General features: G+C 32.1%; 3 protein-coding genes and 1 long non-coding RNA gene across 4 annotated transcripts; 3 read left to right on the top strand and 1 right to left on the bottom strand.

The window, feature by feature from the left end:
- Positions 1 to 21: 21 nt before the first annotated feature.
- LOC117125810 lies at positions 22 to 22,240 on the bottom strand. Its single transcript, XR_004448201.1, has 3 exons — positions 22,229 to 22,240; positions 21,661 to 21,663; positions 22 to 1,919 (listed from the first exon to the last, which is right to left on the bottom strand). It is a non-coding gene; the product is annotated as an uncharacterized LOC117125810 (long non-coding RNA).
- LOC103872832 (tRNA pseudouridine synthase A) lies at positions 12,038 to 14,058 on the top strand. Its single transcript, XM_009151272.3, has 2 exons — positions 12,038 to 13,275; positions 13,360 to 14,058. The coding sequence occupies exons 1-2, from the start codon at positions 12,164 to 12,166 to the stop codon at positions 13,811 to 13,813; spliced, it is 1,566 nt and encodes a 521-aa protein (XP_009149520.1). The 5' UTR covers positions 12,038 to 12,163; the 3' UTR covers positions 13,814 to 14,058.
- Positions 16,693 to 18,010, top strand: LOC103872831. The gene is made up of 4 exons (XM_009151271.3): positions 16,693 to 16,937; positions 17,040 to 17,208; positions 17,298 to 17,513; positions 17,599 to 18,010. Exons 1-4 carry the CDS (start codon positions 16,864 to 16,866, stop codon positions 17,911 to 17,913), a joined length of 774 nt encoding a protein of 257 aa, XP_009149519.1. The 5' UTR covers positions 16,693 to 16,863; the 3' UTR covers positions 17,914 to 18,010.
- LOC103872830 (plastocyanin) lies at positions 18,267 to 19,082 on the top strand. Its single transcript, XM_009151270.3, has one exon. It carries the CDS (start codon positions 18,393 to 18,395, stop codon positions 18,891 to 18,893), a length of 501 nt encoding a protein of 166 aa, XP_009149518.3. The 5' UTR covers positions 18,267 to 18,392; the 3' UTR covers positions 18,894 to 19,082.
- Positions 22,241 to 24,064: the final 1,824 nt, after the last annotated feature.

The raw sequence follows: 24,064 nt of genomic DNA, 5'->3' as shown, positions 1-24,064 counted from the left end.
AAAATAAAAATTTATTTTTAATTTTAATTTCAAAATTAATTTATAATTTTTTATTTTTTCAATTTTTTGGAATTTTAAAGATCTTTTAAGTTTTTAGAGAATTTTTTTATATTCAATCAGTACCAAATAAAATTGAACATGTTAGTAACTCCATTGAAAGTGCCACTAGCCCAATGGTAAAATATCTGGCAATTTGTCCGAACCAACCCGAGTTAGAATCCAAGTGTCTACTTGTTTTTATTTTCAAATCATGTAAAACGATGTTGTTTCACTTAACGCCAACAATAAACGACGTCAAATTTTTCTGTTAAATTTGCTGACGGTGTGCTAAATTGGCAAGTCAACGAAAACGTTGTTAATTAATTCTAAAATCAATGAAAGTTTTGTGTTTTTTTTGGTCAGCTCAAAAGTTCATGTTTCTTTTGGCAATTCATGCAATGTTCGTGCTTTTTTTTGGCTGAATTCTCGTTTAAAAAGGGTCAATCTCTTCTCTTAGAAGCTTTGTTTGTATTTCTTCTAGGCTTAACTGGAAACAGTAGAGGATTTACTAAAGTTAGACATACACAGAACACAAGTGTACTTATCAAAAATAATGATTCAAGCAATATTACCACTTGACTCAGTAATTGAGTTTAATCCAGACAACGGATGATTAAGAACTTCAGATTGAGGCGTAGTTGGTGATCTCTGACGTGTGTTGGTCACATCCGCCAAGACCCTACTGAAAACACTTTTCAAAGGCAACAGACCAGATTTATTCCCCCGAACTTGAGGAGTATTACTAACTTCAGAGTCTGTTAAGAAAGCAGTATTTCTCTTCCTTTTCTGAACCGATGATTCAGTCGGATATATCTGATTTGCATCACTGTTATCGTCAGTCATAGGAGCTTACTCTTTCTCGTCAAATCCTGGAAAGCATAATAATGGATGAAACCTAATTCTTTGATTTTTGTGAAAAATATTAAAAAACACGCCTCAAATTAGATATTATTTTTCCATTTAATAGAATAGATTCTATTTAGATCACTTCCAACTTTTTAGGACCGGTGTTTTATAACTATTTACTTTTGAGTGGGATTGTCAATATTCTTAAAGTAATTGATTATTTTCTTATAATCTGTATTCATGTGTATAAGCGGAAAATATTATTCATCTTAAAAAGCTGGTATTTCCACAACTGATCAATATTGTTTAGGTCAATTGGTTTATGTCATATCAGACAATTTCTATTGCTGGTATTTTCTTGTATATACTGTAGCAGACTATGTTTTGTGATAGTACTTTTGTCAGTAATTAATACTTGCAGTTATTAGAAAAACATTTATTAAAATTAAACCAGAACAATAACAAAGGAAAAAAAATCCAACTCCTTATTGAAACTCAAAATGTAGAACACGGAAAATTTTATAAAATCCAGAAAAAACCAGCAAAATAATCTTCTTTAACTCGATGCAGATTTATCCTTTCTTATCTTCTCGCTTTTGATCGCTTTAGTGCACTGCTTTTTAGAGGTAGAATGAAGTTCGGGTGCTTCCTTATTGACTTCTTTTCGCTTGGAAGAAGGAGTAGAAACAATATCATCACTTTGATTTTCAATCAACAGTGGCTCCTACACAACACGTTCAGCGAGGTCCAAATTAATTAAATTTCGAACTTTTAAAAAATATAAATCATAATCTTGAAAATATTTTACCTCGCTTGCTTGGGCTGGAGCAGAATAGCTCTCTGATATTTCAGAGGTCATTAGCATACGTAGGTCTTTCCATACCTTTCCAACTTTATAGCACCCCCCTGAAACATTGTCTTTCTGAATGTAAACTCCAAACATAAATGTCTGGCCAACCAAATTTGTAATTTCCTCGGGGAATGGATCATCATCTTCAAGCTGTCAATTAAAAGATGTGTTATAGTATTTGCATCTCAAAAAATAAGATTCAATTGCAATAGTTGATAAAATATTAACTTCATCCCAAGAACCGTTTAGTAGGGTTTTAGCAGACGCAGGAACAACTCCAGTAGCAATTGAATCCAATAACAGGAATTGGGTTTCACCAGTATCATCCTTAACCAGTAAATGGATTTTGAATCTGTAGTAAACCAAATAAAATAGTTCTAAAGTCGTTCACTTGAGCTTGATTAAAAACTGAGTTATACCTTGGTGAAACAGAGGTTACTTTCGATCTGCATGCTTCACACCACCAGATGTGTGTAACAGTCTCTTTGCCATTTATTTTTTTCACTGTTTTGGAGTGGGGGAAAACCTTCTTGTTGTTACAACCTAGACAGCCAAAGTAATACCATCCCCAATCTGTATCAATGTCATAGATTGTTGCAACAACTCTGCATACTTTTTCCTACAAAGAAAAAATAAATTAGAATCATAGGTTTATGTTTACACAGCTAGATTGGTTTTCAAAATTTTTTTACCTCAGTTTCCTCAAAAAGCTCTCGGAGATTCCTTTGAGGATAATGCATCCGTTTATCTCGCTTCATTTGCAACTCAAGCTTGTTCTCTTCTGATTCAGCTAGGGTTAAAGCTTGAGAATCCCCAATAGCTCTGCATTTTCCGTGGTTCATAATTTTAAATACTCAATCTTATAGAGTAAAAGACGTAATGTTATAATAAAATGTAAAAGACCTTTGTTTAAACTCATCTGCTTCTGGTATCTCAGGATTAACAAACATCTGACTTGCGTCATAAGAATTTGAGATTTGAAATTCACCTAATAAATAAAATATGAATTCCCGGTTGAGTTAAACATTTAGCTATGTCAAAAATAAGCAGAATATTACATACCTCTATATTGCCCAATCTTAGCAAATCGTAGTAGACATATTACCATGCCTTCGGTTTCTTGGCTAGCTGTGTGAAGATTCTCTGCAAATTTACCCCACAGGCAGCAAGCTAATCTTTGCCCACTAAAAAGGAAAAAAAAATACTTAAGACATTTATAACGTATTATAAGCTCTATATATATACAAACACACAACACGCAGATCAGCATGACTTACCAAATGTCCACGAGTGAAAACTCCAACTTCTGTCTTTGTTTTCCACCATTACACCCTATGGTTTCGAGATCACCCAAGTCTTGAACTTGTCCAATAACATCTAGATCAATAAATTTAGGTGTTAGTTAAGTATATATGATTGGGTTAGATCAGAAATAAATAATTTGAAAACGTACCAATAAGAAAGTTGGGATTAAGAAGACCACTCTCTATGGATTTGAAATCAACCAGATTAAGGAACATACTGTCATCTCGGTATGTAGATTCCGTGATTTTAGTGTTGCCATTAAAAGCTAATCGATACTTATGATCAGTTGATCTGTACGCTCCACCAGCAGCACTAACACTGAAACGATCAATGTTTCTCCATACTCCAACACGGACATGTTTGCCAACTTCAGAAATGTAAGTCTTGTTACATGAAGCATGGATTTTTGTTTCCTTGGAAATGATAAAAGGAATTATATTAGTTAGCTTGTATCTTAACAAAATAAATAACAAATCTTTATAGAACGTAAAATTTACATTTGCATCACATAGGATTAGTTCCAGAGATTCTCCAACGCCTTTCATGAAATGTCTCCATGTATGAATGATCTTCACTTGAATGCGACATGCAGTCTTGCGGGGTTTAATATCGTTCAAAAAAATTAGCTGCGGATTGTTCGCCATTGTGTTTCTGTATCTTTAGTTTTGATAAAAATCGTGGTTAAGTGTAACTATATTTATAATAGTTAGGTGGGACAGCGGATTTAGGTTACGCAGATGTAGGACATCTTAGTTTCAAGATTTGATCAAAGATATTATTTTGTGGAATAAGGAATATTATTCCACTGATTATCCAAAATCGTATATACCTTTGTTATTCGAAAGTGTTAATACTAAACCAATTAAAGTAGGTTAGAGAAAATCCTGTAAGTATAATCATAATAATAACTGATCCAGGTATTTAATCAAACTTGTAGAGGAAGCAATGTACATATTTCCGGATCTACTTAAACAAAATCGTATCTACAAAATCTGGTTTTAAAATCTTGTCCACGATTTAGATCTGATCAACACGGATATTTATATTTTAAATGTTTGAATTATAAAAGAAGCTAAAATGATTTGATTTGGTTTAGGTAGGGTGTATATTTGAAAGAAATATAAGCTGAATAAGGTGGTTGAGATAGCTAAAATAAATTCAAAACGTAACAATCTTTTAGATAAAGTGAGACACTTATTTAGTAATTTTAATTATTGATATACTTAGTAAATCCTTTTAACTAATGAAATATATTATCCGCGTTTTATCCTCATATATTTTAGATATTTGGCTTCCACTTTGCATATTCGTTTGTGATTCAGATTTCACATTTATTGAGTTGTGTTTCGTGCTTCAATAAGCAATTTAAATGCCACTTTATTATTAATAAAGATTTATGACAAAATAAATTACCTCTTTGTGTTTCGTGATATTTTTATTGTTTGATAAAATCAAATTGCAAAATCTTCATAAGAAATCAAATGAAAAGTACATTCAGAATATTAATCAAATCTCGAAGTTTGCTTCCCACGTAAAAGATATTGGATTCCAAACAAAATTACATTTGGCACAATAATCTGGATTATCATTATCTTCTATTTCAGGATGAAACTTGTTATTTTCCATCCAAACCATCTATTCTATTATGTGTCATGAAGAATCGATATATTATGTTGTATCGATAAAGGATCTGTTGGCTTTATGATGGTATATTCTATAAAAATATGCTAATCAGGTCTTTAACATGAATAATCGATAACAAAAACGTTTTGCAGACGATGGCATATTCGTTAAATATGCTTTACAGGTCCGTGAATTAAAGATAGATGCTGTTATACGATGGCATAATAAGGGATAATAAGGTTTGTTATAACAAATAGAGTTAGACCAAAATATACAAAAGTAAAGAGTCCAAACAACTTGTATAAGTAGATTTATGTAGACTGCTTCCCTTTTAATAGAATAGATGATATACTCAATGACTTTGACCCCGTGAGGAAATGTATAGTATATTATATCAATTATGTATGTCATTTTAATTTGTTCAATAATATTCATTTTTGTTTCTACATCACTAGAGATTCAAATTAACAAAACAAATCCACTTTTAATATTTCAAAAGACAATTATGAGTTACAAGCGATGTGACTATATATTACCCATATATAAATAAATATATATATACTATATATATATATATATCTTCTAAAATTGTATAAACATTAGACCCAATTATTATTAAACATTTTAGAAGCATTGAAAAATACAGAATGCTACAACATACTTTTATTTAAAATACAATATATTATTCACTAATTTATTTAAATAACCTATTCAGCCAATAATGCTAAAGTCAGTTGATATGGAATCAAGCAAAATTAATATATTTTTAGAAAAAAAAAATTTCTTTAATATGCCAAGAAAATAATTTTACATTTATAGAATCACATTAAATACATATTAACAATCAACTTATATATATATATATTTAAACTGTTACATAAAAAATTATAACGTTGAAAAACCGGCGCGTAGCGCCGGAAACACCCCTAGTGGGAGTTAAAACTTCTTTCCTATGATGCACTCATTACTCCCACGACCTTCATATTATCCTTTATTCTTCTTTACATTTTTTTTGTATGTTAAATACTTCTTGACAATTTTGCTTTGACAAATACCTCCGTTTCATATTAAATATTGTTGTAGAGAAATTATTTTGTGATAAAATAAGTGTCGGTTGCAACTTTCAATACAAAATTTATTAATTTAATTCAGCAATTTTTTTTATTGGTTAAAATATAAAATAAACTCAAAATGACAATTAAAATGAAACATAGTAACTTTACTTTCGTTTACAAAGAACTTTCACATAAAATAATTTCATTCGACAAATATCTTACTTTGGTTTATAAAGAAATTTCACATAAAATAATTTCCTTTTAGTTTCGAGAAAACAAAAAACGAACTCCCACAAAATGGAATGAGTTGGTATAAATCCGTGTGAATAATAGATGCACACTTCAAGGTATTAAATTCACCAACTCATAATAATAGATGCACACTTCAAGGTATTTTTTTTTTTTTTGAACACAGATATATTAAGAAACCAAACTCATACCCATTCTATAGGATAGAGGAAGTAGCAGTACAAAGTGCAGATTTAGCCAGTTTATCTGCTGCAGAATTGAAATTTCTAGCTAGGAATTTGAAAGATACAGAAACAAAGAGTGAAGATAGATGGTCGATGTCGTCGATGATTGATCCCGTAGAGATCCGCCGGAGGAGCAGTCGAGGTGAGCGCTGTAATGAGCGTCTGGCAATCTGTTTTGAAACAGATTTTTGAAAAGTCTAGGGAGATAGCAGTGAGGAGGGCGCATCGTAGTGCCAAAGCTTCAGCTACCAATGGTGATGGCACGTTTTTTTCCACGCAGGAGGTCTCGGATACTGTCGATCCCCGCTTGTCCTTGAAGATACATCCGAAGGCAGCGATGTTGGACTCCTTTTTCCAGGCTGCATCTGAGTAACATACGATTAGATCATCCAGATCGGGAGTGATCATGCGGCTGTTAGTGCGCTGGGGTTGAGCTTTTGGTGGGGGCTGGGCCAAGTTCCATTCACGTGCGGCTCCTATGGCTTTGGCTAGTGATTACTCTGGTTTGATGAATCTTTTTTCAAAGATCAGTTGGTTTCTTGCTAGCCATATAAACCAGCATATCCATGGAAACACATCTGAAACCACCCCCACAGGTGGGAGACAAGTTGCTATCTTTCCAAGCTTGAGAGCTTCTAAGAATTCAGAGCAGGTAGAAAGGGTAACCTGGTCTTTAAACAAGGAGGCAGACCAAATTTTTTCTGCATACTCACAGTGGAGGAATAAATGGGACTCGGTTTCTACTTCTCCGCATCTCACGCATGTAGTATGTTGCAGAAGTCCCCGTTGCTGTAGATTGGCTCCTGTCGGGAGTGCTCCTTGAGTTATCTTCCACAGAAAGAGTTTAATCTTGGGTGACGTACGTCCCGTCATGTTTACCATGACGAAAGTAATAAACATGAAATTCCCCCGTAATAATACCCCCTCACTATTTATTGCCTCAAAATATACACCCCTTTATTTTTTTAATCAACCCTCTTACTCCAAACTTTTTTTTTTGTGTGAAAGTACTCCAATTTGTTTCTTTTAAGTGTTAAGAGTTCACTTAAAACATTGTAACTTAAATTTTGTTGGTGTTTCCTATACTATCAAATTACACCACACACTTAGATTAATCGTTGTCTTTTTTTGTCTGGCACTTAAAACTATATATAAATCTCCAAAGCATGAAAACCCTGTACGAGATCATATGTTCGTACTTTGTAATAGATAGCTAGAAATGTTTTTTTAGGTAGAAATGTTATAACAATGTTTTTTCTATGAATTCCTCTTACTGTTGCGTAGTCTTTTATTTGGATTTTCATATTTTTGAAATAGGGTTTAACGAAGAAATATGTGAACAACCAAGGTTGGTGGAGACTGAGTGGTTTGATTTTTGCATTCAGTGATAATGAAAGTAAAAACTGAAAATTGGGTTTGTCAGATTGTGAAGGTGTCAATGTATGATTGAACATCAAAAGTAAATGTTTCATAGAAGTTGCTCAAGTAATGAAGTAAGAAAACAAAGATGGCCAGGTACGTTACATACCGCAGAAAAACCTATGCGCATCTCTTAAAAATTTCCAACATTTGTATCTGTACAATTATACAGTAAAAACTATAAAAATAATATAGTATGAAGTTATTAGTTAACAAAAGTCTTTTTTCAATAAAATAAGAAATAGTTAATTTTGCCGTATATATATATATTAGTTAAATTTTAGAAATTCGATTTTTCATATCTTTTTATTCTATTATTTTGTGTAGATTAGAAGTTGACATTACAATGTGAAAACACTATTTTCTTTTGTCGTAAAAATAGGTGGAGCTGTATGACTTCAGTAATATCTATCAAGATCAATGTAGTTAAACTGTGAATCACAGTCTGTAATAAACGATTATTTCTAATGGTTTACTTTATTTTTTATTTCAAAATAGAGTAATTTTGTAAAAGAGTTAAGTTTTATTTCATATGTATTCTATTTTAAAATAAAAAATAGAGCGATGAACCGAAAATAAATGAATTAATTTATGTATGAAATAAACTCATTTGTATTTTATTATAAAATAGAAAATAGAATACAATTGGAATATTTTTAAGAGAAATTTTTTAAGATAGTCATTTTTAAGTTTTTGTCACAAAAATAGTTTTCCATGAAAAAAAAGACCAAAATAAGTTTTTATCATTTTTATCCTAGAGTTAAAAAATCTAGACTTAGAGTTTAGAGTTAAGGGGTAGGGTTTTGGGGATAAGATTTTAAATTTTAAAAAATAAAAAAAATAAAATAAAAATTTTCAAAATAAAAATGTGCTATTTTTGATTATTTTCTTTCTTGAGAACTGTTTTTTGTGACAAAAACTTAAAAATGATTATTTGAGAGAATTGCCCTATTTTAATTTAAATTCTATTCTAAAATAAAAAATAGAATGAGGTTGGAAATGCTTTAAATTCTACTAAATAGTACTAGTAAACAACAAAAAGAAAATTTGAAACACATATCAGCTAAAATCTCAGTTCGTTCGATTCAATAACATTTGGTCTTGGGGTAAAAAGGTTGGTGAAAGTTTAGGGCTGGGCAAATAAACCGAACCCGAAAATCCGAACCGAACCCGATCCGATAAAAATGAATCCGAACCGATCCGAATCCGACATAAATACCGAATGGATCCTGTTTTTTGGTATTTTGGGTTATCGGTATTATCCGAACCGAACCCGGACCTAAATGGATATCCGATAGAACCCGAAATATTTAAAATCACAAAAAGAACTTCTACCAAATATGATCTTAATTCTTAATATGTATCTAAAATAATTTAAGATATTATTAAACTTCTAAAATAATTATATGTTACATGAAGGTTGATGGTGGAATATCGCGGTTGATGTCTAAAGTTTTTAGATTTTGGTTTTGTTTTTATTGAATAATGTTTCTGATTTCATGAGAACTTTTTTTTTTGTTTTATGATTTCATTTATCTGGTTTTCTTTCTATCACTAACTATGTTTATCTTTCGCTTGATTTTGAATGATCATGTTTGATGTTTTTTCTTATTTTTGAATCGATTTTACTTATGTTTTAGCTATTAAAATATGTACAAATCATGTATTTTAAATCCGAAGAACATATTTCATTTATGTTTTAGTTACAAAATATGTACAAATCAGGTATTTTTAAACCGAAGAACCGATTGGGACCCGAACCCGAAAGTACAATGGGTTATACCGGTTTTTTGAAGATTTACTAACCCCGACCCGAACCCGATAGAACCCGAACCGATCCCGAACCGAACTTTTATATAATCCGAATGGGGTTGATTTTGATCAACCCGAAAAACCGAAACCCGAATGGATAAAACCGAAACCCGATTGGGTCCCCGAATGCCCATGCCTATGAAAGTTCATTTAGTGGAAGAAAACAATTACAAGTCGCCAGCGCAAATCATAATTATGGCGAATTTATTCCTTATACTTTTCCACCTTTTCTATCATGCATGCGTCTCATGCATACCATCATCATTATCGTCATTTGCTCGAATTATCATCAGGTGTATTCATTCAAACCCATTTATCAAAGATATTTTTTTGACCTCTTATATACTCCTTTCAAGCGCTTTGCTCAAAAGTTTAGTTCCTCTGTTTTGTATTAGACGATGTTTTACTTCTTTTTTCTTTTTCATTGTCGATGATATGATGTTTTCACTTAATACACAAATATTAAGAACACTACTTTTTATCAAAAATATTATTAAAATATAATTTAAAACTAATTATCTATATTTGTGCAAACATCATATATTATATATGAAACAACAAAATCTTTTTAAACCATCGTTTATAGCGAAACGGATGGAATATTATTTTTAGTCATCTAATATGTTAATTAACATGAAACTATAAATAATCAATTTGTTATGTTCCCGGTCACAAGATTCTTAATTACAAAAATATATCCAGTCACATTTTTACTCAAATGGAATACGTACTTCTTTAAAATGGGATCATTTACCCCGAGATTATATGTGTTTTATATGGTTAGCGTGGATGTGGTTAATCATACCTTAAAAAGAAGAATAGATTGATTTTTTCAGTTCAAAAAGTTGATTTTTGAAAAGAATTTGGGAAGATCGACGTGAGACTCCATGATTAGAAATCTTTTACGGCAGGCGGACAGCATTTTCACGTGATGGAGAAGGTATCTAATGAATAATTTGTTCTTTTTGCCCTTTGTCGCGTATTTATTGACATTTTAAATCCAAATAATACAATTTTTATTTTACTTTTAATATATAGAAGATGGCTAGTGAAGAAAGAAACAAGAGAAAACGAAGACGATAAAGAATGGAAAGACAGTGTTGGGTTGGGTCGAACGTCAGTTGATAAAAGATCGGCTTTTTGTTATTTAATTTCAAAACATGAATCATGAAGTATGCCCTTTCTAAAAAAAAAAAAACATGAATCATGAAGTGCATGACTCCATAAAATTCACATCGCTTGCTTTTGGGTTTCCTTCACATCTGCTTATGTTTTCATCTTTTTAATGATTTAAATTGCTTATGGGTAATAACGAGTCTGTGTACTAGAGTAGATAATCACTGAAAACCATACGAGGTTTGGACATCATGTCTTAAATTACCTCTTAACCTAAAATTATTTTCTGCAGTAGTTAAGTGACGAACTTTTAACAAAACTTCCAACAAATTTCAAGCGGTTATCAGGACTGACGCATATGATATAAACAGCTACATATGTTGTATTTACCATGCAATATCATTTAGAGCAAGTACGTAGAGGCTTTTCTTTCAGGGGGCTCTCCTTACTTAGACTTTGGCTGATGCAACGAACTCTGCCTGATATAACTCCGGTTGGGACTCCGTGGTCTTGGGTGAAAGATGAACATGCTCAAAGAAGATGCTACGCAGAGCAATATTTGAAAAGGATGATTAGTACATTCTCCTAAGCTCGCATATTGTTTAAGGTGAGTTTGGTCTCAGAAGAAGTAAACAATACTAGAAATGGGTCGAACAGAGGCGTTTATTAGATTTCGAGATGATGTTACAAAGGTGGAGAAAGTAAAAGCAAGCCGGAGCTCGTGAGAGCTTAAACCGGAAAAGTACAAATAGCAGAGAGATGATTGTACGGATGATAAACCCTAATCTCGCCGCTAAGTTTGTGTAGCTAAGTGTCGATGCCTTTCTCCTTTGCTTTCCTCTCCTTTTATACTCTGTTCGATTACCTTAACCTAAACTCTTTTTACTAATTGGGCTTTGTCGGCCTTTCGGGCCTGATTATGAGATGCTCGCTGAGCCGTTGAGTCGATCAACCTCGCTCCGCTTGCTCTCTGCTTCGACTATCAGCGCTCCCTGTCGAGTCGATCTCTCGAGAATCGGCTTCTGCGCCGATGTCGACTCGGTTTGCTGGACTGGGCCCTTTGTTCGATGGGCTTTGTGGATGGGTTAAATCCATCCCCAACACATATTAACATCTTAACATTCTCCTTTTCAATTTGAATATTGCAAGATTTCGATATACCATGGATGTCACATTGTCATAAATGAAATATCTTCAAGGAGTTACTTTGATAGACGATTCAACACCTAAAAGGAGATCTTCTAAAATTTGTAATATGTACTGATTAAAATAATTTATTAAGAACACCTCAAAAGCTGTTTGCCTGGAGCTTTTATTCTTTTTTTTTTTTTGATCAAACGGAGCTTTTATTCTTAAGAACATGGACTGGTAAGTGGTAACAGAAATATCAGTTAAGCTGTTTTTATGGTCATGTTGCGTGACCAAAGGCCCAATAAATAATCAATTGGTTAAAAGGCCTATATCAATCATCATTTACGGCTTTCAAGCCCAATAATTAGCATCGGTCTGATTCTGTAATACGTCGTCGTTGAGATGTGCCTCCTCCTTCTAGTTCTAGGGTTCTACGAAGGAACATCACTAAACTTTTAATCTGTAGCAAAGAAGAAAAGCTCTTCGTGCTGAAAATGGAGAATCAGGAGCCCAAACTCGAGGAATCGCCCCACGACGAGGCTCCTGATCAGGAACCAGAGCAGAAGAAGCTCAAGATCTCCACCGAAGGCGATGAACCAGCTTCGTCAGCTGCTGTAACCGCCGTAAGCGGCGGCGCTGAGCGAAGACTGCCGAAATACAAACGCCGGAAAGTCGCCATCGTGTTCGCGTTCTGCGGGGTAGGGTACCAAGGAATGCAGAAGAACCCCGGCGCGAAAACCATCGAAGGCGAGCTCGAGGAGGCTCTGTTCCACGCCGGCGCCGTACCCGAAGCCGATCGGAACAAGCCACGACAGTACGAGTGGGCTCGATCGGCTCGAACCGATAAGGGCGTGAGCGCGGTGGGACAGGTCGTCTCCGGTCGCTTCTACGTCGACCCGCCTGGGTTCGTTGAGCGGCTCAACTCGAATCTCCCCGATCAGATTCGTGTGTTTGGGTTCAAGCGTGTAGCGCCGTCGTTTAGCTCGAAGAAGTTCTGCGATCGGAGGAGGTATGTGTATCTGGTCCCTGTGTTTGCTCTTGATCCGTGCTCGCATAGTGAAGCTGAGATGGCTAGATCGGACTCGGGATACGAGTATGTGAAGTGTGTTGAGTGTTGCGAGAAAGGGTATAAGATCCCACTCGGTGTTTTCGGCAAAGAAAGTGTCGATGATGATGGTAAATCATCAGAGGTTCAGTCAGACATTTCGTCGAACAACTGTGGTGCATTAAAGGTTGAGACTTTAAGCTCTAACGGAGAGAAAACTCTAAACCCAGATTCTGAGGAAGAGATGACTAAGAGTGAAAGCAAGTTCTGTTATGGAGAGAAGGAGATGGAGAGGTTTAATAGGATACTAAGCTATTACGTTGGTTCACATAACTTCCACAACTTCACCACTAGAACGAAAGCAGCAGACCCAGCTGCGAACCGTTACATTCTCTCCTTCAATGCGAACACAGTGATTACACTCGGCGGGAAAGACTTTGTCAAGTGTGAAGTTGTGGGACAGAGCTTCATGCTTCATCAGATCCGGAAAATGATTGGACTTGCTGTTGCTGTCATGAGAAACTACGCACCTGAATCAGTGATTCAAACCGCTTTCAAGAAGTAAGCTTTAGATTATTTTTATATATATAATTGTTTTGAGGGAAAAACTGATTTTTTTTTTTGAATTGGCAACTCTTTAATCAGGGATGTGAGGATAGTTGTACCGATGGCGCCAGAAGTTGGACTATACCTTGATGAATGCTTCTTCACATCTTATAACAAAAGGTTTAAAGTCAGTCACGAGGAGGTGTCAATGGAAGAGTACAAGGAAGTAGCTGAAGAATTCAAATGGAAGCATGTTTACTCTCATATTGGCTCAGCAGAAGAAAAAGATGGAATTGTGGCGATTTGGTTGCATTCATTGAACGAAAGAAACTATCCAGACCTACGTGTTGCTGAACACAAACCAGATGAAGTCATTGTCTATAAGAAGATTGATGCAGCCTCTGAAGAAAAGATCAATGAAGAGGAAGCTGCTGTGAAAGAGAACGCTAATGGCGCTGGTGAGCTACTCGTTGTCAGTAAGGTAAATGATGAAACCTCTGAAGAAAAGAATATGGAAGAAGGCGACCGAGTGGAAGAGAAGGCGACCGAGTGAAGCTGCTTTTGCCTACTGCGGATCACTGGATTCACTCCGCAGCAGGTCCATACCGGTCTAGTGAGTATGCCTCATTTGTTTTAGAATTTGACATTGTTTCTGTGACCTTGAGTTATGTTTTTCATTTGACTAGCTACGGTGGAAACATGTTTGGCCTCTTTTTGTTTGTCCTCGTTAGCAAAAGCCATCCAGACAATTGTTTTGACACACAACTAAGCATCAGTAAAAATCAAATCTTTGGTAAATACTCCCTCTGTTCTTAAAGATCCATTTTTTAGAAAAAAAAATTGTTTCAAAAAAAACATTTTTTATATTTTTAATACATTAATTAAAGAAAAATTGTATTTTTTAAAAAATACAATTGGGTTTAATAAAATTTCATTGGTTAAAAGTTAATGGAAATATTTAATAAAAAAAACAATGTATTGGAAAATATAATTTTAAATATTTTTTTAATAAATGTAAAAAAACTATAACATGAATCTTTAGGAACAGGAGAGAGTATATATTAGGCCAAGTCCAACGGTACGGTAAAACATCAAAATAGCGTGTGATGTGATGTTTTATCTCTCCAACGGAACGGCATATGCAACTGTATTATAGTGTGATTCTGTTTTTTGCTACAGTGTCACACTATATTTGGTGTAACACTGTAGCAACGGCAAAAGTTTTTTTTTTTTTTATTTATATTAAACTGTTCAATCTATACATTATTTAATTATGTTTATTTACATTTTATTTCTATGATTATTTAACAAATGGATTAAATATTTTTAAAATGTCATAGTTATTTGTTATATTTAATTTTAATTGATATGAAATATTAGTTTATATAAAAAATACATTAAAGATTAATTTAAACATTTGAAATATAAATTTTTTTGTTACAGTTTTAATATTAATTTAAATATTTTAGTCATAAAATAATTAATATTTATCAAAACTATCAAAAACTAAAAGAATCTTGATTAATAATATAATAATAAAGAATATTCTTTTTTAGTGTAATATTTGGTGTTATGGTTGGAGATACAAAAAAATTTAGTGCTAAAATTACACTAAAATAATGTAGTTTTGACACTAAAATAGTGTTATAGGTTGGAGATGCCCTTAGTAGACGCTACTTTGATCATCAGTTCGCTTTATAACACTTGGAGACAGCGCAACTCTGCCGTTCATCTCTGCTCAATTCAGGTCACTTTCAAATACACTGACAGGGACATCCGTAATACAATCACAGCGAAAAGGCATAGGAGCAAGTACAAAATTCTTATGCCACTTTGGTTTCGGTGACATGACATGATCAACCAAATTCTTCAAAAATGTGTGTTCCTTTTTTTATTATTGTTTTTTGCCAAGAAAACACAAACTTAAGCTTTGTAACCCTAACTATTCATTTATGAATATTTACAGTTTAGCAAAAGAAAAAAAAAACTAGCAGAACGTGACAAAATTTAAATCAGTAACTCAAATGAGCAAATAAGAACATGGTTATAACTTAAGTTGGGTGGAATTAGGAAACATTTGGGAATACAGAATATTTTAGAAATGTATGGAAACTCATTGGAATATTCTTTTTAAAAAATATCAGTTTAGAAACGATGTCAACTTACGTTTTAATTTTAGAAGATTTGTGATTTTTTTTTGGAAACGTGAAAAAGCTGTTTTAAAGCAAAATATGTAAATAATTAATAAATATATTAATATATTTTTATGTTGATAAGTATCATGTTTTATTTTCTATTATTTGATAAAAGAGTAATGATCAATTAGATATAAAACATGTTTTTGTTTCCAAACTAACTTATGAAGGTTAAAGTGACCAAAATAAGTTTTATTAGAGGGTTAAATGACTTTTATACCATTTTATACAAATATAAATGAAAAATATTTAAATATAAAAAATTATCCAATTTTTTCGTAAAAAAATTTAGAAAACAATTTTAATAGAAATTTAGTAAAAATTTCTGTGTATAACATCTTATTGAATTTGAATTATATATTTATATAAGAAAATATTGTTAAATAATTATTATATCTTTTTAAAATTTAGGAAGATATTAATAAATATGTATAATATCTTCATAAAATTAAGATTTTTTTATAAATGTGTTAAGAATACATACTTAAATATATTTATCGAAAGAACTTCATGAATATATAGTTATTAATACATTACTGAATTTAAATTATATGTAAATTTAGTAAGATATTCTTGAATGTGTATAACATATTCCTTAAGTTTTGAGAAGACTTTGAATTTAATATCTAAATTTTATAAAGATATTATACATATTTATATTTAAATATGCATAAAAGTAAAATTCATGAAATCTAAGTATACATATAAGTTAACTTAATTACACGTTTATGAACGCATTCATTTATTCAATTTTTTTAATGAATTCAAGAAGATATCATATATATTACAGAAGATTTTTCTAAGTTTTGATTTAAGAAAAAATAATTTCAAAAGAAAATTCGGGAAAAAGAAATTTTTAATTTTTAAATATTTATTTTAATATTTAATATATAATTATTTTATATATTTAATAAATAATTATGTAAAATATAAATGAGAGTATAATTATCATTACTTCTTAAATAAAATCTATTTTGATCACTTTTATTTTTATGGGTTATTTAGAGAACAAAAAGTAAAAAATAAAATTTTGGAGATTCGCATTTGATAAAATGTGTATAAAATCTATTCAAAATCTTTTATTTTTTTGTGGATAAAAATATAGAGATATGCTATTTTCATCTCTAAATATAGAGACAAAAAGTAACATTTCTCTATATTTTTCTCTAAAATAGCTAAAATAGAAAAATTCTATTATAAAGCTATACATTGGAACAAATTCACATTTATAATATAAATCTCTATTTTAGAGAAAAATATAGAAGCATACATTAGAGATGCTCATAGCAGAAACTATAAAACGGAGAGGCTGACTCTCACAAAGATGAAGAATCACAACTACACTACAAACATAAGAGTTCAGAAGAGAATTCCAATAGCAAAACAAAAATAACATTCCTTCAAAAAAATGGGGATATCCGCATTCGAATGGGGAGAAAGGCAACTAACGCTGCTGTATAACAGAGACAACTTTGATACCTGGCAAGTTTAATATTATTCAGACCTTTTTAGGGTTTAATTTTTTTATTGCATTAATTGTTTAGTTGATGAGTGTTACGTTTTACCTTCGTGTGGTTAAAAAAGGATGATAAACGGGGCGGCTTGGAATGTCGAGGTGTTGAGTGGTTGGGCTCAACCGAACGGTGGGACATGGTGTGGTATCTCTAGAAATGGCCGAGTTGCTTTTCTTGTGGACGCAATGATCTTTGACGGTTTAAACAATTGCGTCTCTCTTCCTGCTGAGTTCTTGCAGGTTTGGTTAAATATTTTTTTCTTTTCCCTGTTTTTTTTGGTTTAAGCTATATTGAAAATGGATCTCAAGAAGAATTGCTTTTATTACAGGGCCACATGAGTCCACAAGACTTTGCAAATGAAATAGCTACAGACCCTTTGAGATACACCGGGATGACCTTTAAGCTAATTGTGGCAGACATAACTTCAAACTCTATGTTTTATATCAACAAATTATCTGCAACTGTGCCACATGTTCGTACAGAACAAGTTGCTTTTGGGGTGCATATCCTTTCTTATTCCGGACTCGATGGCCACCTTCCCAATGTAAATTAGTACAAGCTCAAGTTGTTTAGGATCTTCCATGTGCAAATTTCTATTAATAGTGACGCTTTGGTAATAATACATGCAGGATTTACGTCTGAAAGATTTTTTCAATGAGATGATTGATGAATATAAAAACGAAGAGCAACCATCGCTTAGGGAGACTGCTGAGAGGTTTATGTATGATCCAACCGAAGCTGTGGAAGGAAATAAGCTGACAGCATTTTTTGTGGACTTTGAAGTAAGAGAATACAGTAATTGGATTCCGATAAAAGAAGGACGCTACAGAACAACGAGTACAACAGCATTGACCGTGAAACCGACTAATGAAGTAAAGTTCTATGAGAGGTATTTGGAGAATGGCGAATGGAGAGACCATCAAGTATCTTTCAACATCGTCTAGTTTTTAACCAACATTGCTCAGCATCTATCTGAATATTATATTATCTCTATTATCGTAGATTATTGTCTCTCTTTCTCTTTACTTTCACCTTAATTCATTCATGTGTTCATTGCGTTAGGGTCTTTCTGTGATCCGTGAAAGTTACTTTGTCAAAAAAAAAAAACACTGAAACAACATTTCATGAGCAAGTTGAATCCACCGCATAAAACAAGCCTAATCTTTAGAAGGAGAAATGCCACGTCATCGAATAAGCTTATCCCATTTCTTCACCTCACAATGACACGTCATGACAGACAGTATCTAAAACCAACCAATCACAACGCGTCTCTACAGATAGTATGGAGTTTGCTTTTTAGAGCCATGCATTGCGTTATCTCATTTTCTCCCTCTCACCACATAAAACTAATACACCTCACAATTTCTCAATCGACACAAAGATATCAAAATAAAAAAGTAAATCTAAGCCTCTAATCTTCATCATGGCTTCAGTAACCTCAGCCACCGTCGCAATCCCATCGTTCACCGGTCTCAAATCAACAATCTCCAAACCCTCCGCCGTCGTTAGAATCCCCATGGCCGCAACATCATCAAAGCTCACCGTGAAGTCATCTCTAAAGGACTTCGGAGTCGCGGCCGTAGCGGCTGCAGCTTCCATCGCTCTGGCTGGAAACGCCATGGCGATAGATGTTCTCTTGGGATCAGGAGATGGAGCGTTAGCTTTCGTTCCCAACGAGTTCACAATAGCGAAAGGAGAGAAGATTGTGTTCAAGAACAATGCTGGATTCCCACACAATGTTGTGTTCGATGAGGATGAGATCCCAAGTGGTGTTGACGCGAGCAAGATCTCCATGGACGAGCAAGATCTACTCAACGCTGCCGGAGAGACGTACGAGGTTGCCTTGACTGAGCCTGGGACCTACAGCTTCTATTGTGCGCCGCATCAGGGTGCTGGTATGGTCGGTAAAGTCACCGTTAACTAAATAAAATGTGAGTGAAGTGAAAGAGTGTCTCTGAACAAAAGTAGAGGCTTTTCTGTCAGTCTTACATAAAGGTGTTTTTGTAATTCTAAAGAGTGTTGAATCGAATGGACCGTGGTTGTTATAGTATGACTGGTTGGTTCTATAAATGGTTTTTCTTGGTTTATAAATTATATGTAGACTTATGTCTCGCCATCAAAGTTTTCGGAGTATTATAGGTAGACAAATAGAACTGTTTAAAAAATAAGCTGTTTGTGTAGAGATCCATCTGCACCCTGCAGACATCAAGCCATATATATGAATTTAATTGTATAAAATGTAAAAAGTATATTTACTAATAAACTCAGTCATGACATGTATAAGCGAACTACAACATGTAAGAATCCATGCATGTAGCAAATATAAGCCTAGATGTACACTACAAGAAAACAGCGTAATTCTGACGGACATTCTGACGGAAAATGAGATCCTCGGAATATTCCAACGAATTTTCTCGGAATATACCGATAAAATACCGAGGAAATCATATATCTTCGGAATTTCCTCGGCATAGTCCGAGACTTTTCCGACGATTCAGGGGTTTGCTTTTAGGGTTTATGTTTCCTCGGAAAAGCCTCGGAATATTGTGAGGAAATTCCGAGGAACACTTGTTTTTCCTCGGAATTTCCTCGGAATATTCCGAGGCTTTTCCGGGAAAGTAGGGTTTTTAAACTGAAAACAACGTTTTGCGGTTTGAATAACACTTATATAACCCCTATTAAGTGTCTTAGACTGATTATGAAGTCAAAATTTTGTTTAAGTGAAACACTTATATAACACTTTTCTGATTGTATGAACGAAATCTCCACAACATAAGAGAAACACTTATACACTTTAATGAACGGTAAAGGGAATACTTACAATTCGTTTTGAAATTTTGTTATTTCATGGTTTATGATCATCTATACAAAAATTCCTCAATGGTATGCATTGCATTTGTATAAGAAATGATATAGGGCAAAAAAATTTGATGTTTTGAAACCCCAAACATGTGTTCCTCGGAATTTCCTCGGAATATTCCGAAGAAATTCCGAAGAATAATATAAATTAATAAAAATACATGCACAGGATATTCTTTTTCCTCGAATTAATGAAAATATTCCGAGGAAATTCCGACGGATATTTAAGTGGCCGTCGGAATTTCTTCGGAATATTTTCATTTAACCGGGCAAACAAGCCGCCAAATATTTCGCGAAAATTGAAATTGAAAATACTGAGGGAATTCCGACGGAAAATATCCGTGGACCCTAGGTTTTATAAACTCGAAACGCATCTTCTTCCCCATTTCTCTCTTCTTCCTCTCCGGCGATCTCTCTCTCCTTCCGGCGTTCTCCACCTTCTCTCGCGACGATCTCTCCGGCGAATCCTCTCAATTCCCTTACAAATCATGTAAGGACCCTATCCCACTCTCTTAGGTCCTATTTATTAGGTTTTTAAGTAGATTTGATGATTTTAGAAGTTTTTTGATAGATTTTTGTTAGGGTGATTGGGTAGGATTGTGATTTGTTGTGTAATAGGTTTAGAATTGTGATTTGGTTGTGTTGAATTGATTTAGAATTTTTTTATAAATTGTTTATTATTTTTGTATTTACAAAACGTTTTTTCTATATCAATTCGATTTTACAAAACGTTTTTTGTATATAAATTCAATTTTTGGATTTATAAAAGATAATTTCATATTTATAAAAATATTTATATTTATTAAAACTAATTTTGTATTTATAAAACATTTTTTTGATTTATAAACACTATTTTTTATTTTTCTATTTATAAAAACTATTTTTAAATATACAAAACGTTTTTTGTATATAAATTCGATTTTTGGATTTATAAAAGATGATTTCATATTTTAAAACTAATTTTGTATTTATAAAACATTTTTTTGATTTATAAACACTATTTTATTATTTTTTGTATTTATAAAAACTATTTTGTAATTATAAAAAGATGATTTCATATCTATAAAAATATTTATATTTATAAAACTAATTTTGTATTTATAAAACATTTTTTTATTTATAAACACTATTTTATTATTTTTTGTATTTATAAAAACTATTTTGTATTTATAAAAAGATGATTTCATATCTATAAAAATATTTATATTTATTAAAACTAAGTTTGTATTTATAAAACATTTTTTTGATTTATAAACACTATTTTATTATTTTTGGTATTTATAAAAACTATTTTGTATTTATAAAAAGATGATTTCATATTTATAAAAATATTTATATTTATTAAAACTAATTTTGTATTTATAAAACATTTTTTTTATTTATAAAAACTATTTTATTATTTTTTTTGTATTTTAAATATGTTTTCTATTTCAATTTTAATTTTATATTTTCGAATTTCATTTTATAAAAATAAATTTATAATTTTTTTTTAATTTTGGAAATATTCCGAGGAAGTGTATCCCTCGGGATATTCCGACGACATCTTCCTCAGAATATTCCGAAGACTTTCCGACGAACTTGTGGTCCTCAGAATTTTCTCGGAAATTCGTTTCTTCGGAATTCCGTCGGAAATTTCCGAGGGATTTCTGAGAAAAAACGAATTTTCGATGACTTTTTTCGTCGGTATGTCGTCGAAATAGCGTTATTCCGACGACATACCGACGATTTTTTTCCTCAGTATGCCGCTGTTTTCTTGTAGTGGTATCATCTATTTACTCGATTGTAACATGTATAAAGTCAGCTATAACGCATATGTAAACAGTAAACCAAACCATCTGCGACATAACATGTGTAAATCTAGTTAGAATACGTATAATTGATCTATATTTATACTATTATTTGCGAAGTAAATTTTTGGAATCGAGCTCTCACGTTAAAAGTTAGAGCGGTTAATATCTATAATACCCTTAATGAATTTTCTAAATAATTAATTATATAATCAAAAACGAATTTTAATTAATAATATTAACTTTTTTGGAAAATAAGATAAGTCTTATATATTGTGTTGTTATCTTAAAACATATTTTTCAATTATAAAATTTAAAAATAAACTATAAAACAATTATAATAAATTCAGTGGTTAAAGTCAATGTTATCTTTAATAAATTTTAATTAATTATACTATTATTTGCGAAGTAAATTTTTGGAATCGAGCTCTCACGTTAAAAGTTAGAGCGGTTAATATCTATAATACCCTTAATGAATTTTATATATAATTAATTATATAACCAAAAACGAATTTTTATTAATAATATTAACTTTTTAAAAAAAAAGATAAGTCTTATATATTGTGTTGTTATCTTAAAACATATTTTTCAATTATAAAATTTAAAAATAAACTATAAAACAATTATAATAAATTCAGTGGTTAAAGTCAATGTTATCTTTAATAAATTTTAATTAAACATATATATTTAATTAGATTTTTGTCATATATATATATGTTTGATTTAATTTTTTTGAAAACATAAATAATAAGTTATTATGATGGTTTTTGAATTAATAAAAAATAAACTAATAAATATTTGTTAAACGATTAAGCCCGCATATGCGGGCAAGACACCTAGTTATTAATAGGTACAAATCCTTTTCGTACATACATATTATATTATATAAAGTATATACAACTAGCAACTCCAATTACAACATGTAAAAGCTGAACATCTTTGTAGCCGGTTTATCTACCAGCACAACTGGAAGTATAATTCAGCTATATAATGGAACATAAATCCAGAGACTAAACTCTTTGTCAAAACATAAATATCTAACTATAACATGTCAATTTGAACAGGCCACAGCTACGTAAAAGATGTTGGATATTTAAGTGAATCATTGTAACCATTAAAGTGAAGCATTGCAATTGTTTAGATGAACAAATGCAACTGTTTGTGATTGTAACTATTGGTGATAAATGGTTGCAACCTTTAGTGATAAACCATTGTAACCATTGGTGATTAAAGCTTTTGGTGATGAACCATTGTGACTTTTGTTTAGCCAATGTAACTATTGGTATTAATGGTTGTAACTCTTCATTAACCATCGTAACTATTGGTGCTAACCATTGTAACCCTTAGTACTCTATATAAGGAGTTGTGGGCAATGAAAAATTATAACTTGATCACAACTTGAAAAACAAGATTGAAAATCAAAAACTAATAGTTAGTAAGAGAGGAAGAAATAAAGATTTATTGTTTGAAGATCATCAAAGATCTTTGAAGAAACACATATAAGCACTAAAGTTTTATTTGTTATTCTTGTATAGACTAAAACAAAAATGAGACTTTTATTGTCTTATCCTACAAAGGGATTTTTTGTAATCCAAGGTTTGGAATAGAGTCGAAATACTCTTTAAAAAAACAAGACGATTCAATCATTATCCAAGTATATAATTCACACCCATTCGGGTTACTACCCAGTTATAATCAACAAAAGAATCATATTCTATTAAGCCTAGAGAAATGTCATTCTGGTGATACATTATCATTTCATTTGATCCAAATGACAAGCAATTAGCCATTAGCTGGTAAACACACAAACACAATCCCCGTTAGCTTCTCTGCTGATATGGGCATCAAAGTATAACACAACGTGAAATGTGTGTTCATCATGTGCAAGTTTGTTTTACATCCCATAGGTCAAATTGGCCTACACTAAGTTTTCTTCTCGTAACAAAAATGTATCAGAACTTTAAGATTTTGGTAAAGATTAGAATACTAACAATGCTAATAGTTTTAAAGTAACAATTTCACTAGTGTCAACTTCCATTTTTAAACAGCAAGAGAGAAAGAAATATTGAGTGAGAAAGATACAAAAATGAGACAGACAGTGCATTGTGCACAGACTTGAGAGAGGGATCTAGAGGTTAAAGAAGAGGAGAAAGAGCATCTTTTGAAGTAACGTGGTCTGATTAGAAGCCAAGAAAGAAACGACAAGAACAAAAAGAAATAAGAGCAGATCAATGAATCGACTTTTGTAAACAATTCGAAAAGCTGGCTTTTCATAAAAAAGAAGAAGCTTCCACGTGATTTCTCCTCCTCTGGTCGGTACTTTTCTCCCATGTACATCACTTCACTTCTTTGCTTTTTCGTTTTTTTTGTCAAAAGAACTAGATCTTAGATCACTTTTACTTTCTTAGAGCATTTCCAATCCAAGATCTCGTTTAAAAAAAAGCAAAAC

This window comes from Brassica rapa, chromosome A06, assembly GCF_000309985.2.
Source record: "Brassica rapa cultivar Chiifu-401-42 chromosome A06, CAAS_Brap_v3.01, whole genome shotgun sequence".
In the NCBI taxonomy this organism is placed as follows: Eukaryota; Viridiplantae; Streptophyta; class Magnoliopsida; order Brassicales; family Brassicaceae; genus Brassica; species Brassica rapa.
The sequence above is the reverse complement of the archived record's forward strand: the minus strand, read 5'-3'. Positions and strand labels throughout refer to the sequence as shown.

What these genes read in the sequence shown, in the direction of transcription:
- LOC103872832 (XM_009151272.3), top strand. Translation starts at nt 12,164, where the DNA reads ATGGAGAATCAGGAGCCCAAACTCGAGGAATCGCCCCACGACGAGGCT. An exon ending in ATTCAAACCGCTTTCAAGAA is followed by an intron (nt 13,276 to 13,359) that starts GTAAGCTTTAGA and finishes CTCTTTAATCAG; the next exon opens with GGATGTGAGGATAGTTGTAC.
- LOC103872831 (XM_009151271.3), top strand. Translation starts at nt 16,864, where the DNA reads ATGGGGATATCCGCATTCGAATGGGGAGAAAGGCAACTAACGCTGCTG. An exon ending in AGAGACAACTTTGATACCTG is followed by an intron (nt 16,938 to 17,039) that starts GCAAGTTTAATA and finishes TGGTTAAAAAAG; the next exon opens with GATGATAAACGGGGCGGCTT. An exon ending in TTCCTGCTGAGTTCTTGCAG is followed by an intron (nt 17,209 to 17,297) that starts GTTTGGTTAAAT and finishes CTTTTATTACAG; the next exon opens with GGCCACATGAGTCCACAAGA.
- LOC103872830 (XM_009151270.3), top strand. Translation starts at nt 18,393, where the DNA reads ATGGCTTCAGTAACCTCAGCCACCGTCGCAATCCCATCGTTCACCGGT.